This window comes from Sander lucioperca, chromosome 21 (genome assembly GCF_008315115.2).
Source record: "Sander lucioperca isolate FBNREF2018 chromosome 21, SLUC_FBN_1.2, whole genome shotgun sequence".
In the NCBI taxonomy this organism is placed as follows: domain Eukaryota; kingdom Metazoa; phylum Chordata; class Actinopteri; order Perciformes; family Percidae; genus Sander; species Sander lucioperca.
Window position 1 is genome coordinate 28885667 of NC_050193.1, and position 16935 is coordinate 28902601.

General features: G+C 39.7%; 1 protein-coding gene and 1 non-coding gene across 3 annotated transcripts; both read left to right on the forward strand.

The window, feature by feature from the left end:
* Positions 1-320: 320 nt before the first annotated feature.
* On the forward strand, positions 321-474 carry LOC116065546. The gene has a single exon (XR_004108749.1). It is a non-coding gene; the product is annotated as a U12 minor spliceosomal RNA (small nuclear RNA).
* A 1739-nt stretch (positions 475-2213) lies between these two features.
* On the forward strand, positions 2214-15506 carry fam234b (family with sequence similarity 234 member B). Of its 2 annotated transcripts, XM_031320942.2 has the most exons (13): positions 2214-2373; positions 4277-4825; positions 5727-5840; positions 5975-6142; positions 9672-9790; positions 9889-10039; positions 10262-10403; positions 10841-11035; positions 11709-11787; positions 11991-12158; positions 12343-12463; positions 14436-14665; positions 14772-15506. In XM_031320942.2, exons 1-13 carry the CDS (start codon positions 2229-2231, stop codon positions 14772-14774), a joined length of 2184 nt encoding a protein of 727 aa, XP_031176802.2. In that variant the 5' UTR covers positions 2214-2228; the 3' UTR covers positions 14775-15506. The 2 variants fall into 2 exon arrangements, with proteins under 2 accessions (XP_031176802.2, XP_035852640.1); XM_035996747.1 differs by having other exon boundaries at positions 14436-15506.
* The last annotated feature ends 1429 nt before the right edge of the window (positions 15507-16935 follow it).

The window sequence follows — 16935 nt, forward strand, 5'->3', positions numbered from 1 at the left end:
TACTCTTGTGAAAAACACAGACGGGATTGGTTGGGAATCCGCGTTCGATTGCTCTTGACGAAATGCAAATGACGTACATGCTACGGTACCCATGAGCCTTTGCGCGAAATTATCACAAATTAGCCTAGTGCCTTGGTTTTGCGCAATAAATATAATTAAGGTTCTTAAAAAAAGGTGTGTGACCTTTAAGTTCTACAAACCGACGTTTGATACACAGGCAACTGCTGGTGGAAACAAAAAATAAACTGCTGCCAGTGTGGCACCCTAACAGAGAATACCTGGGCACTGTGACTAGGCCGGTCTTCGACGATTGACTGGTCATGCCTTAAACTGATGAGTAAGGAAAATAACGACGCGGGGTGACGCCCGTGTCCTCGTAAACATAACGAGAAGAATTTTTGAAAGGGCATAGGTCCGACTGCTGAGGTGACTCACCTACTTTGTGAGATGCCTCGCAGCTCTAGGACCTTCCCCGAACCCCTCACCTGTTCAATGACAAAAACAATGTTTGTTTGTTTTTTTAATTAACTTTATTTCCAAAAAGGTAGTTTACAAAGGTTCAGTCATTGCAACATGTAAACAAATAAAATGCGAAAATAAATAAAAATATTATATCAAAGTAAAAATGAAAATAAAAGATTAAACAAAAGGAAATAAAGATACAAAGGGGACAGACTTCCAAAAATCGTTAATGATGTAGACAGCAGGAGCATTTAAACAAAGAAATTGAAGTAGACATCAGATATTAATATAGCTTTCTTATTGGATACCAACTTAAGAGACTCAAAGTACATGTCAAATTCAACCTGGAATAGTTTGAAGCACGGTGTTGATCTGGAAAATGTTGCCTTATGAATATGGAACTTACCTAATAAAATAAAGAGATTTACAATATTACATAACTTTCTATCTTTACATTCAAAATAGGTAATAATATGTTTCCCTTCAAGTGTGATTGTATGTTTTGTTTTAGATACCATATAATCGTCAAAGCTTTTCCAAAATGCAGTACAAACAACGACTCTTGTTCTGTTTTTGATAATAACAATGTCTGAAGAGCAGCGACAAGGAAATTACGCTAGTACTGAAAAATAATACAGCATCATTTATTTAGGCAAGGCAGCGTTATTTGCACAGCGCATGTCAGCAACAATGCAATTCAAAGTGCTTTACATAAAACATTTAAGAGCAGTTAAAAACAGTTGAATATAAACAGATAAAATACGAGAATAAAAGTTACAGTGCAGTATAAGAAATGAACAATTATTTAAAGAACGGCAGCATAAAAAAAGAAATGACTCTGGCTCTGGGGACAGGAAGCAGACGTATCGTTTTATCAAAGACACTTTGCAGAATAGCTTATAACAAAAGCAATCTACGAGCTAAAAATACACAGACACACAGGAATCAAACATTGAGTGGACAGAGAGTGCAGTCGTGGATGTGTTTGGGGAGAGAGTTCCAGAGGGAGGGGCAGCTATGGAGAAGATTGGTCCTGATTGGTAGAGACAGGAGGATGGTATCAGATAGGAGCAGAGGCTGCCGGAGTGTGGTGTGGAACAGGCCAGATAGTAAGGGGCTAGTTATGGAGGGCTTTGTGAGAAAGTAGTAGGGTTTAGGATAAACAGAGATTGGCAGTGCCGCTGTAATAGGTGAACCGGTTAATGTGATGTGGGTTTATGCTGTCTATATGCACATTAAGAAGAGTAAACTAGATACACGTAATGTAATGTGATAGAAAACAACAGTAGCACAAACTACGGCCTCAAAACGCTATGTATGTGCAACACGTAGTTTGAACTAAAGGGATTCCACCTTTGATGCAGGGTCACACTGATACAAAAAAAAGACTAACGAATTCAAAGGAATGTTATTTTGCATTAGTGGGCTAAACCGGCTGAACATGCCGTTACGTTACTGTCTATGAGAAAATCACATCGTGAGATCACCTCGCACGGCAGATGGATTCTCGCGACATCGCTAGATCACGCGGTGCTGTGTTAACAAACGATCTGGCGCGTCAAGAAGGCATTTACCTTGCTCATGGAAAATATTTCATATATAGTTTAACTTAAAAAAAAAAATACTGATACTGATTTCCTAAATATAGTCTATACAGATCAAAGTATACAGATAGCTTTGTTTTTACTAATTTGTGGTATTGTAATAGACCGAAAGGGTATAATAATAATAATAATAATAATATCTAAGGAACTCCAAATCCCAGGATGCATTTGGGCAGGCGCAGATCCAACCTGCTGGGTCTGTTCCCCTGGGTCTCTTCATCACCGCTGCCTCTCACGTTGGTGCTGTCTCTCGGAACCGTTGGAGGAGAAATGGCTGCAGCTCTGTCCCGTGCCCTCAAATTGCCCGGTAAGATGCGGGACACGTATTTCAACTAGACAGATATAAAGAGACTTTAGCAAATGATTTACAAACCATGTTATCAGTCAGGACTAGGTGGTCTGTCTTCGGTCTCGCTACTCAGCTCTCTAACGGTATACGTGCGATTTATTCATTTGATGCGCCGATTTGTCGCACATATTTTTAGTATCTGTTCAGATTGACGTTAACAGACATGTTTTCTAAAGGACGTAATGTTCATTTAGGATGTCTGTGTTTATAGAGCAGCATGTTGACATCTTTCTGTCAAAGCCTCTCCGCTGTGTTCTGCATTTCAGCTAGCTGCTAGCTAATGTTAAGTCAACATGAACGGACCTGCTGCTGGAGAGCACGCAAGCAAAGCATAATAAGAAATATTACTTTTGACTCCAGGCACAAATATTATACTGTGCGTATATACCAACGTTTCCTATGTAACAACTAAGGATGTGCATTAATACTTGTGTTATTGTAATAAATGTTACATTATTAATGTTCTTTTGCTATGCTTTTAGAGGTCTCCAATTATGAGCAGGCTACAGTAATCATTTATGATTTTTTTTAAACATCAAAGTAACTGTAATATCCAAAAAAAAAGTATAATAGTAGTATAACAGAATATGTTACAGATGAGATAATAGAAATAGTAACTTTATTCTCATTGCTGCCCTCTGTAATAAGGTGATGTTAAACTACAGAATATAAAGCATGTTGCCATGTGTTTACTGGGGCTGCACGATATTAAGAAAATATCTTTTTTTTTTAGTTTAGTTTATTTATGGAAGGGGAAAGCGCAAATTAATAAAACACATGATTTCCCATGGGTTAAAAAAGCCAGAATTAGCCGAAAGGCTATTTTTCATCTGTAGTCCCCTGCCTTGGATGTTAAAAAAGGCTTTTTTAACTGATTGAGATTATTTTGGACTGATATTGCGATTGCGATATGATTCACGATATTGGAGGGAATGATCATTTTTGTATCATTATTCTCATTATCATTAAAAAAATAAAAAAATAAAAAATGATTGAAGTGTGATTTTTGCGAGGATCTGTACCAAACAAAGATTTTTTCTTTAGTCTGTAGGATACGATTTGTAGGCCGGAACGTCTCTGCAGCCCCACAATACTTTATTTTAGAATGGTTTGACACATATTTTGCCTTTAACAAATATAGCGCCCCCCTGCGATTTGGATATTGCACTAGTCCATATTGCGATTTTGATAAAATGAATCGTGCAGCCCTAGTGTTTAGTTGTATGTGTCAAAACAGATTAAGATATATATTTTAAAAAAATACTCTGAGTTTAATTGTGTTAATTACATGGAATTCTTACAAACGTGGTGTTTGAGTAAGGGAGAATATTTTAGTAAAATGCTTTAATTATTACCTACAGAGGAAAAACAACCATTAGGAGTCAGAGTAAACGAAGGATATACATCTAGGGCTGGGCGATATGGAGAAAATCAGATATCACGATACTCTTGACCAAATACCTCGATATCGATATTGGGTTAGGGTTAGTTAATATTGCTGCGATATTCTAGGGTTGACAATTGGTGCTTTAACAAAATATCTTCACACTTAGATTTTTGATAAATAATCATCAGTAATGTGGACACAATTTCTAAGTGGGTAAAGGCAAATAATAGAACAGCTAGAACAGTCTGGTAAGTTCAGAAAAGTACATCACTTTACTGTAATGCAGCCTTTAAAACCAGGAAAAGACAACACTTACCATATTACATATTATGATCTAAAATCTAAGACGATATCTAGTCTCATATCCCAATATCGAAATAATATCGATATATCGCCCAGCTCTATATACATCTATGATGCGTCAGTGTTGTGGGATAATATATTTGTGGATCAATAATATGTGTCTCTGTGCAGGGAAGAAGGGCTCGGAGCTTGGGGAGTACGACCCTCTCACCCAAGCAGACAGCGAGGACGAAAGCGAAGAGGATGACCTGGTGCTCAACTACCCCCGAAATGGCCTTGGCAGGGACAGCTGCCTCGGCGCAGGCTCCTCACAGCTGCGGGGGGGCAGATCTGGAAGACTTGTGGGGGCCGAAGACGAGGCACAGGAGGACGAGGAGGAAGACCTGGACGAATGGAGAGAACGACTCCCCAGCAAATCCAGGCAGGACAGAGACGACATGAAAGGCACGCAGTACTGGAGCCACAGGGACCCGGGCAGGGACAGGGCCGGGGAGGACAGAGGAGGGCCTGGGCCAATGGGGGGTGCTGGGCTAGGGGTTCATAGTACTGATGCGGAAGAGAAGAGGATGAGGATGAAGCACGCTGTCCGGAGTGCGTTTTTCTTGGTGCCTCTGGTCTGTGCTGCAATGCTCGTGCTGCTGTGTGCATTTCTGATTCCGTGCCAGAAGGGAACGCTGGAAAAGAGGCCGCAATGGGAGAGAGCACTGGGAGATGCAGGAGGTAAAGAGAATAATGCTCACTTACATACATTTTCAGTGACAAAAATGACTGAAGAGTTTAAGGCTCTCTACTACTTTCCCTATATGCTTTGCCTCGACTACATACACTGGCCCTACACCACATGTTCTCTTTATAAAGATTTACCAGGAGTCTTTGTGGCTAGACAACACTGGCTCACCCATTAATTAGTAAAACTGTCATTGTACAGGCTTATAAGCTTTACCTAGCCAATGCTCTGTTTCACCATGCACTATGAAAGCATTGTAGAGTGGTAACAATACACACAAACTTGACAAGATTGAGTGTGTGAGAGAATGTGTAAATATGGTTTAATAGGTGTGGCAACAATCTCTTCAGGGTGGTTTTTTTACATTGAATCTTAAATGACTGTACCAGTATGTGAGAAACTGAACGTGGACACCTCAGTCAAGAAATGTAATCATTCATGTTTTAATACTTGATTATAGGGCTGCAACTAACGATTATATTCATTATCGATTAATCTGTCGACGATTGTCCCAATTAATCGATTAGTTGTGTGGTCTATAAAATGGTGAAAAATGGTGATTAGTGTTTTCCAAAAGCCCGAGATGACGTCCTCAAATGTCTTAATCCACAACTCAAAGACTAGAAAATATTCACATTTAAGAAGCTGGAATCAGAGAATTTTAGCTTTCCTTTATTTATTTTCTTATTACTCAAACCGATTAAGCGATTATCAAAATAATTGGCGATGAATTTAATAGTTGACAACGAACAACAATCGATTAATCTTTGCAGCTCTACTTAATTACTCATATGCTTTTTTTATGATTCACACATTTGTTCCCACTGCTAAGCTTCAGTCAAGCACTGACAAGGATTCTACAGGTTTTCACTTTGTTGTGGTTTCTCTGTCTAGGTGTCACACCACCTGCACTGGCGTTGTGGGATGTCGATGGTGATTCAGTGGAGGATGTAATCCTGGGTGTTACCGAATGGTCCAACGACACCCATCCCATGCAAGGGAACAAACGTATGTGAGGAATTCTTTGGACGCCCTTCACTCTAATACCTCATCCTCTTTCTCCTTCTTTAATCTTTCTGAGTTGTGTAAATGCATTGTGTTGTCCTGGTTTATTCATTAGTTATGTTCATTCTTAAACCCAGTTTACAGTGCGGTGGCCCTGTCTGCGGTCAGCGGGCAGGTGCTGTGGAGGAAAGTCATGCGGGAGACTGTGATGTACATCCAATGTGGTCTGCAGTACAGCACCCAGCCGTCACCTGTGGTGCTCCTCATCAGCAAGTCCATCCTCATGTTAGTCAACAGCACCTCAGGTATGGAGACGAGCCAAGCTACCAGGCTTGTGCACAATTCAGAATTGAATTGAGAAGCACTCCTAAATTCCATTTCAGTTCTTGAATTTGAATTGAATTTGAATTGATGTCAAAAACAGGATCTAGAATTACGATTCAAATTTGAATTAAAGGAAGCAGAATTGCAATTCAATAAAAATTCTAAGAAATTCATATACATAATTTAAGTGAAGTGTTTAACACCAAGCTTTACAATATACAGTATGTCAGATTATGATTGCATTACATATTCAACAAATGATATTAGTTTGAACTACTTGTACAGATTACATTAACAGGAAATGTTTCCCTCCAGCAATGAATGTTAAAAGCTCTAGTCACAGAACAAATAATGAAGTTTGATTTATTGTAATTGTAATTTTGTGGAACATGATGGAACATGACTCCATTTCCCAGAATGCTTATCATTATCTATATTTTGGAACAAAATGTATGCAGGGTTGAGGAGTGACTAGTTACGTGTAATGAAATTATGTTATTAAATTACAAAATGAATGTAATTGTATTTAGTTGTATTACTGAGGTAAAATGTGTAATTCAGTTAGTTACTAATCAAATTAAAAGGAAACGGTTACTGGGTAACTTAGGGACCGTTCGGTATTTATGGAATGGACTACCGGAGGAAAATAGGGGAGGGTCATGTATTTGTATTCTTTGTTGAGGGGAGGGTCATCCATTTTTTTTGTCTATGGGGGAGGGTCACCCACATCCACATTTATGAGAACAGCAACATTTCAAAGTGGCTTGTTTGGTGCATATTTATCCATGTAGGTCCATGTAGCTCTCTCAGTCTCGGCCCCTATCACTAGCAGATGGGTCCCTCCCTGTTTAGTCAGCCAGACAATTTGAGCTGTAGCTTTAGAGACCGTGGGATTTCCCAAACTGAATAAATCCCACTCGCACATATAAACACAAAACTGCTTTGCGTTTTAACTAGGACATCTGATGAAAATAATGTTATTCATTAGCATGATTGCCATACTGTTTAGTTAAAAAACATCCAAAACACCATACGAAAACATACCAGACGCATATATATATATATATATATATATATATATATAAATAAATAAATAAATAAATAAATAAATAAATAAATAAATAAATGACAGCCTTTTCAAGGCATTTGAGAAGGAAGGAGTGGTAGCATGCAAGCCCCCAAACTGATGCTTGTCTGAGAAATGGAGTTTTGGATAATGTTCAGCTTTGGCAACTTTACCTATATGCTAAAATATACAATGACTGAAGAAGTCTAGTGACGAGTCCATAGCAACCAGTGTTGAATTTGTTTTTACCCAGCGTCCTTTGCTGAATGGTCTCAATGTTTTATTGTTTTATTTCATGTGAATACTAGTTTACTAGAGGAGTAATTTAGTATTTGAAGTAATGCAGTAATGCAGGAAGTGTGCATTTAGTTTCCATGCTTATTGTGTTTCCACAACAATGTTAGTGAGTAAATCTACTGAAATGGCCACCACACCATAACAGAGGAGTGGGATGTGTAAGATGAGAATGCAGAGATTTTATCACATAAGCCATGGCTGTAAAAACAACAGTGACTATCTGTATATCTTTGCCAAGTGCAAACCAGTACTGAAGGCATCAGTAAGTTGTTGGGGAGGGTCATCCCTTTTTTCCATATTGTTTTTGAGGGTTATCCAAAATGTATTGCTGGTGAAGGGATGGTCAGGTCTATTTTGATTAAAGATCCTGAAACTCCCCCAGTGGCCCTTGAAATAAATAACGAGCAATTACATTTCCAAAGTAACCTTCCTAGCACTGAATGTATGTGAGATTCAACACATTCTTTCTGTTGTGTGACTGTGGAATTTCTTTGAATTGCCATGAATTTAATTCCACTTCCTGTCATTCCATTTCAAATTCAAATCCAACTTCCTGTGGGGCGGAGTCAATTCAATTCAAATTCCAATTCATGAAGTGAATGGAGGCCAATTCTGAAATTCTGAATTTTGCACAAGCCTGCAAGCTACATAGGTTTCAGTCTGCCTGTCTGTCTGTCTGCCTGCCTGTCTGTCTATCTGTTTTATGTGCAGATCACACAACCTCTACAAACCTTTTGTAGTTGTTCATATATTGTCTAAGGCTGGGTTGCACCAACAAGAATTACTTTAATCTTAGATAAATTGTAATCAGAGTATATTAGAGTAAATCCAAGTTTTAGGGCTTCAATTAATGATTATTTTCATTGTAGAATAATCTGTCGATTAATCGATTGATTAGTGTTTGGTCTATGAAATGCCAGAAAATGGTGAAAAATGTCAATTTGGGATCAATGTTTCCCAAAGTCCAAGACGATGTCCTCAAATGTCTTATTTTGTCCACAACTGAAAGATATTCGGGTTACTGTTGCAGAGGAGCGGAGAAACTAGAAAATATTCACATTTCAGAAGCTGGAATCAGAAAATGTTGATCTTTTTTTCATAAAAACATCTTGGTTTAGCCTAACGTTACTTAAGAGTCAAAAGTGAAGCTTTTATTTCTCCTTAAAAATTGGTTGGCAATAATCCGGTGGTATAAAATGTCAGGATTACCAGGAGTAAGAGCATTGGTAATGTTCCAGCTGCATTCCTTTCACTGCCATGTTTAACTATTAGTCCATGCTCTGTCCTCTGTCCTGCTCTGCAGAAATTCAGCTGCATCGTACAACTCAATGCGGTTGAGTCTGTCCCTTAACTTGATTATTTTGCTCAATTCATCTCAAAAAGGTAGCCATTTTAAAAGTTAAACCTCCTCAATTGTAAGTTTAAAGGTAATACCGGATCACAGTTTAAAGTTTTGGTGCAAAATAATTAAATGTGATCTAGATTTAGAGTAAAAACCAAATTGGCATTTAAAGAGAGGTTTAAATGTAATCTTTTTTTTGTTTTTATTTTAAGATATTTTTAAAGTTTGGTGCAACATGATTTAATGTTAAATCTTGATTGAAAGCTGAAGTGGGTAGAATGCAAAAAAACCTGCCAGAATTTGAAGAATTGGCCTGTAGCTCTCCCATTCCCCTCTTTGTCACATGGGCCATGCATGCACGGAACAGCCAATAGGAACACACTCTCTCTTTCTGCAATGACCTGTGATCGGCCAAAGTCTCTGTCATGGCTAGATTATCTAAAGCCCAAAAACAGAGCCAAGAGGAGGTGCAAACGTCTAGTTTATATTTTATATTTAGAACTTGAATTACAATATGTTGAAAGATTGCCAATGTCGATGCCAAAGTGGTGCCTACACTAAATAAATAAAGTGCCTTCTACAGCTTTAATTGGGTTTAAAAAGTAATCCTTGTTGGTGCAACCCGTTATCTGGTTATGCTAAAGGTTATGTTAATATGCAAAAAAATGCACGTTTGAGCAAAATTCCTCTCAGCCTCCAGTTCCCCAACCAGACAAGTAATAATCAGACTAGTAATTTGATAAGGGCAATCCACCTGTTGTATTCCAACTGTTTAACCAGGTTTCTTCTTCTTCTCGTTCCCCAGGGGAGAACTTGCGAACGGTTATGCTTAAGAACATTGAATCCCAGGCGGTGTTACTTCCAGACCTCCAGGGCGACTCAGTCCCAGATCTGCTCATTGCAACCCTGCCTGCAGATGACGCGGTATAAGTGATCATGAGCTGACAGTTTACAGATCACAGTTTCCATACATTTGCATTCAGTGACTAAATACCATTTTATTCTGCTCTACTCGTTTTCAGGCTTCAGATCTCTTCCTGACGTTGATCTCTGGGCTGACGGGGGCCAAGCTCGGACATCCCGTGCCTTTCAACCTCACTGGGCAGGGAAAACTGATTGGTCCTTTGCTGCATGAGACACAACAAGGGGCATACTACATCCTCTTTGGACTAGGTAAAGGAATCAACCAGCAATATGAATATAAAGATCAGTCTCCATGTGTGTTCAGGCAGTGGCATTAGTTTGGCTGCAGCTATGATGGTACAACTTGCCATAGAAAAAGCACAACTCTCTCATGTTGTTTTTAGAATTATGGAGTAATTTATTCAGTTAACTTGCATTACATATAAATAATTGAACTGCAGGTTTATAAACTTTGTGTCAATGTCTTTTCAGGTAATGTAGAGGCCATCTCTCTGTGTGATATCTACATTCGTGCCACTGGCGAACTACCCATAACCCCTGCACTTAGAAAGAAGGATCCAGGGTGGGAAGGACTCAAGAAAACCAATTCCTCCTCCTTCATACACATTTACAGGTACGTCTCAGTGACTGGCACATTGCTCTGACTTGCTTAGAATTGTCTTATCTTTTTACTATAAGCACTTTAACCCTTTGATTTGATTTGCAGTAGTATTTGTCTCACATAATACATTGTGGGGTGGTGATGGCGCAGTGGATATGACACATTCCTTTGGTGTAGGAGTTTGGGTTTGGGTCTGGGTTTGATTCCCACTGCGATACATAAACCGCTTTGGATAAAAGCGTCAGCTAAATGACATGTAATGTAATGTAACATTCAAAGCATGTTGTCATACTATTTTTTTAAACAAAGTATTCAATGAATGAATGGGTTAACATGCTATTCAATTTCCTGGGTTGTATCCACAGTGAAAAAAAAAGATGGCAAAGACTGGTTATCAGACAATTTACGACTGAAAAGTCAAATTCCCACCTTTGCTATCTTCTCTCTAGAGGATCTGAGCGTGTGGAGTTCCTGCTCCCTCTTGTGGCTGGTTTTGGCAACAACCACAACAGCCTGGACACAGTCTCTAACCTCAACTCCACCAAAAGTGACTGGGCGCTGGTGTATGGCTCCAGCAAGCTGTCAGTGCTCAGACAGAGGGACATCCGTAAAGAATGGACCTTCAACTCAGCTCCCATTCACAGGTACAGCCTGCTGCATAATATCACACTACTGACTTAGTTGCTTTAAAGTGCTAATATTATGCCCTGACAGTACCTAGGTAAGGACTACTAGCCAGTCAGAAGCAGAGTATGAGGGCGTGCCCTGACAGTACCTAGGTAAGGACTACTAGCCAGTCAGAAGCAGAGTATGAGGGCGGGCCCTGACAGTAGCTAGGTAAGGACTACTAGCCAGTCAGAAGCAGAGTATGAGGGCGTGCCATGCTAGCAGCTAGGCGAGCATTATAACGTGTGTTCCAAAGTGACCACGTTTGTCTCTGAAGTAAAGGCTGGACTACAATAGAGCTGTTTGGAGCAGTTTGTGAACAGTGTTTTCTGTTGGAGATGGTAAGTCCCTTTGGGGTGGACTTTGGGCTTTTTCACTTTGTAAACCTATAACATGAACAAAAAAGATATATAACACAATAAAGGAAAGGGAAAAAGCCAAAAAGCATAATATGAGCACTAACATTTCTGCCAACCATACTACCATAATGATGAGATGATAATAGAGAGGTTTAATCTGAGGTTAACAAAGTTCCACCGTAAATCCAAACATAACAACACAGTTTAAGCTTTTTTGAAATACTGGAAACAAAGGAAGTTGTATATCAGAATTTTGCGAAATCTCCCTAAAATATTTTTCCGCATCTCACAGCCAACCAGCCCCAGGACACTTCAACGATGATGCAATCCTTGATCTTTTCATTCAGCATTCAGCAAACGGCATCATGAAGGTAAAACAAAACGGACCTTTTTTTACATCAATGCTCAAGTTAATGCAAGGGCTGACATGCTGCACAAAAAAAACTGGGTTAAACTGCTCTTTTTTTGGGAATATTAAGCTGACAGACAAAATAAGATTTAGAGTCTTGAGGATATATATGTTTGCTCTTATTGTACCTATTTTCTCCTCTCTCTCTCTCTCTCTCTCTCTCAGGCTCAGGTTGTTGATGGGGCAAATGGGCATCTTCTCTGGTCAGCAGAGTTTGTGTGTCCTCGTCCTGTTTTGGAAGCTTCAGCAATCTCCACCTCAACTGGCCAATCAGCTTTCCTCTTCTGGGCCAGCGATCCAATCAAAGCACAGAAGAATATTACCAAGACAACTGTGAGTCTGCCGTAGAGAACCACAAGATTATTATTGAGACAGATCTATTAATAGAAAAAAAGTGTATATGTATAAATAAGAAAGAGCCTGCTCTTTATGAGTCATGTGCGCACTTCATTTTACAGTATTGCGTTTGAGCTGGAGGCATTCATTAAATACTCAACTGTCCACACTGCCTGTGTAGGTGGCACCAGGTGTTGCTGCAGCGGAGCCACTCATCAGAAAACTCTTCCTGCTGCACCCTGCACATCCCAAAATCCTGCTGGAGCTCACCAGTACCACGGACGCCGCCGTCACCACCGCAGGTGAACGTTCAGATCTACTGCAGAACCATATCTGCTTAAATGCATAGATTGTGTAGCATAATATTTATCATTCACTATCCAAAAGTCTGATTACCAAGCTGTCTTGAAAAAGGGAGTCGGGCGCCTGGGTAGCTCACCTTGTAGAGGTGTACTCCTCGACGCAGCTGCCGCAGGTTCGACTCCGACCTGCGGCCCTTTGCTGCATGTCGTTCCCCCCTCTCTCTCCCCCATTATGTCTTCAGCTGTCCTATACAAATAAAGGTCTAAAATGCCCAAAAAATACTCAGTCACTATTTCGTAATTTCTATCGAAAATCGATTGAAATTAGCTTTCGAATTTGATTATTTAAATCAGAAGCAGGATCGGTTAGCGGTAGCCTGCAGCTGCAATTTTCCAGACACCATGGCCACTGCCGGAGTCGGAGATTACGGAGAAAAAAAACTAAACTGGAAAATCCTCCAGCTTTCCTGAAGTCAACGGTGTGGCAACATTTTGCCTTCCCCGTGAGTGACGGTACAGATCCATTTGACCGACACGACTGAAGCGCAGCGTCACGACGTCATACATCCAGGGTTGATGCTCCACGCCCTTGACCGGCAGCTGATTGGACGAACGCGTGACGTGGGTCTGGCTTCTCGAGAAATTCAACAGAGTGTCATGGTGGCTCGTTGAGAATACAGTCTAGTATTTTACGAAAATAGTTCACTGAAACGTGTTTCTGAAAACATTTTAAGCGAGAAATAGGCCGTGCAGTTGCTGAGTTGTCTTCATTTCAGATCGACAAAGGTCAGTTTAAAAGATTTTCGTCTACTTCTACTGGATAGTCGTGTCGCGTTCAACGGATTCATTTGCATAAAGATGGGCATCGGCCAGCTTTTGGACGCGCAGCTTTTTTTCAAATGCAACGCCGCCTTCCTGGAATACTTTGCGTGCACGTTGAAGTCGCTTGACGTCACCCAGAGGAATAGAGTGGAGCGCGGCGCGACAGAAGCATCGCACGGTCAAATGGATCTGTACTGTGAGTTGTGGAAACAACCAACCAACGATAGAGCGTGTGGGGTCTGACATGGAGCATTCAGGTGCCCCTCATTAAACTTATGGTGCTTTCAATTGCACCTCATCAGAAATCAGAATCAGAAAAGGATTTACGGCCAAGTAATTAACACTTACAATGAATTTGCCTTGGTGGATGGTGCATACGTTAACATATTTAAATGAAATATGGAAATAAAAGGAATAAAGGAAATAAACAATAAATGTAAAAGAAACTATAACATAAATAAACCAATATATACAATGTAAGTGTTTAAGTTTACCCGTAAACTCTGAATACTCTTCTCTACTCTCTTCTGCCATTTAGTGGCTCTTATTGTGGTATTGCCATTAGAGTGCGGATAGGGATGCGTTTTTCTGTCCGAGCCCGGCCCGCGTCCAACAGAGCAGTACCCGAACCCGGCCTGAGCCCGACAGGGATTAAGATATTTCTGTCCGAGCCCGACCAGAGCCCGACACAGTTAAAATCAAAAAAAATTTTCTCATACTAATGACACATGTACGTTTGTTTGTGTGGAAAGCTTTTATTAAGCAGCTGTAGGAAGGCATTCGGAAATGTCAACAGATGAGCGCATCAGCGCAACAAGCGCACATTAATAAGCTGTTTAATTTAAAATGTTTAATGCCTTATCGCGCTGATGTGACCGAGCCCGACCCCAACCCGAACATCATTTCTAAATATCTGTCCGAACCTGGCCCAGCCCGTCGGGTACCGCCGGGTCCTGACGGGTTCAGTTTGGGTATCCATCCTCTAATTGCCATCACTAATGTTTTTTTTAAACTGAATCGAATCATGATGCCCTTAGTCTTGAAAAGTATTTCAGTAAAAGATGCCAACATAGTAACTACACAGTAATACACATGTTCAGGTAATACAAATCTTTTACTTCCTATTTTCTACTACTTTGTGTCTTGACAGTGAGTTACCAGGAGCATCAGAAAGATGCCTCCTACATCACCGTATCCTCCCGACCTACACCCTACTCAGAGCCCGGCGCTCGGATAGTCAAGAGCATGAGCCTCAAAGCTGCTATCACCAAAGGACAAATCGTCAGACTAGAGGAAAGCAACAAACAGCCCGGGGGAGCTGTTAAACCTGGCGTGTTCGAAGTCAACAAGTTCTTCAGGGGTTTGTCCTTTAAACGCCAGGTAAGAAAGACACAAGAGATATTTGAGATGATTTGAGTATCGGGTTGATCTCAGTTTGATTGTTTCCACTCTTTGATAAATCTCTTAACTGTGTTGCTTTGTTTAGTGATGAGCCACCACTGCTACCATGCCCTGCGTCACAGGAAGCAGTGCAACTAAAAAAAACAAGGACTCAGGACGAAAGGGACACAAGTCTGTGGATAGCTCTGCAATAAGGAGACACGGGATTTATTTAGAGCTGTATATACATCTTGTTTGGTTCACCAAGTATGAATTTAATTTCTGAGATTTCTTTTTCTGTAAAAAGGATTATTTGTAGGTAGGTTTAGTTTGTATTGTTATGGTTTATATTATGTTTGTACAATGAGAATGCTTATTTAAATTATTTAACTTTGGGAAGTTTAATATTTCGGTGAATGTTTACGATTGTTTGGACTTGATGAGAAGAGTAACTTTATACTGTTGTTTATTACCGACAGTTAAGCACAATAATCCTGATGAAAGAACATGTACATGTGTTTACAGTATGCAGCACTCATAACTCTTCCAAGGCCAGTATGTTTATGTGGTGCCATCCTCCATCACATGCATTTTGTTGTATTAAAGCCACTAACAGTGATCTTTCCGCTCATCAAGTTAGTAGTATAGGGAGTCTGTAAATATCTAATGCTGTGTACAGTATTTATTGAATTGCTTTAACATTTTGATTTTTTTTTTTTCTTTGTTTAATTTGTTGTTGAATATTTTTTTCTCAGAATATGTGGCTGCTAAAAGTTTATGGCATTTAAATGTAAGCTGCAACTTCACAAATCGCAAGAGAAAATATGAAAATCAATTCTTACGGCATCATGTGTCCTTTATTTCAGCGTCTCAAGTTTTGTATTCATTTAAATTGTGCAGACAACCAGCTAAATATATATATATTTTTTAAAGAGCACAGTGTGGCATTACAGAAGCAAAGGGCGGCGCTGTTGGAGCTCCACATCCAAAATTGTTTGCCGATTTCTAGTGATGGCCAAATGAAGTTTCGTGAACCGTAGCCAATGTGCTTACTTTGTTGCACTCTGTTGTTCAAAGTCAGACACCATCATTTATTTTTGATAACATAACATACAGTTCAGATATCCACACTTATTTAACAAGAGGAGCCAGTAGGGGGCAGATGATGTTACCTTTACCAAAATCCAATAACTTGAAAAAAACTTTTATTTACAGAGCAAGTTCTTTGTGGAATAAAATCCCTAGTAGCATTCGTTTTATCACAGGAAAGGACCATTTTAAAAAGAAAGTCAAATCTTACCTTCATTTAAATGACTTATGAGGTTTCTGATTAACCTTAATGTTAGCCATGTAATATATTGTAATATATAACTTCGTTTTCAAGATATTTCTCTATTTGCTTGGTTTGTTATTGTTTTCATTTCATTTTATTTATAATTTTTTGCTTTTTGTTACTTAGTTTTGTTGGCAGTTATTGTTGCATGTATTTTATTTTATTTATTTTCTGTATATGTTATGAAATGTTTTAATATTGTTTGACTAAATGTAGTGTTGGACCCCCAGGAAGACTTAATAAACTAAACTAAACCATTTTCTTCATTTTCTGAGCTCACTAGATGCGCTCTCTGTTCAACAAAGGGTTGAGAATACACTGAATTGCAATGCCTTCGGCCTTTCTCTTAAAACCAAGCGCGCCATCTATTGGGCTCAGAAAATAAAGAAAATGGTTCACGAAGCTTTTATTTGGCCATCACTACCGATTTCCACATTGCTACTGCATCAAACGCTGTCAACATGACGTCAGCTGTCAGAAACACACCTCAACAGGCAGCCCCAAACCCTCCAGCGAGCCAGGGAGGACCGTGACACCGTGCCTGACAGCCACGTGCACTTCATCCAGTGCCATTCTGCCCAAACCCGAGAAAGCGAACGCTGATTTGTAGGGTCGGAGTTGTGTGTATAAACAGCTTGTTTGTACCTAACTAGGATAAAGACTGAGGGCTGTAGGCTTCTTGGTCATCATCAGGCATCACTGGTTTGGATTGTGGCGAAGCACACACATTCCCCCTATTGGATGTATGTACTGTTCATCTAAATAGTTTTAGTTTGGGGATGTCAATAGCAACACCTTTTTTAGATAAAAAGACAACTACTCAAAATACCAAAATACATTGTTGTGAACAGCTTCAATATGAGCTGCTTTCTATTTACAGTAGGAATGTCCACCCACCAACTGCCTCTCCAGAATAGACCTTTTCTCACGGCAGACA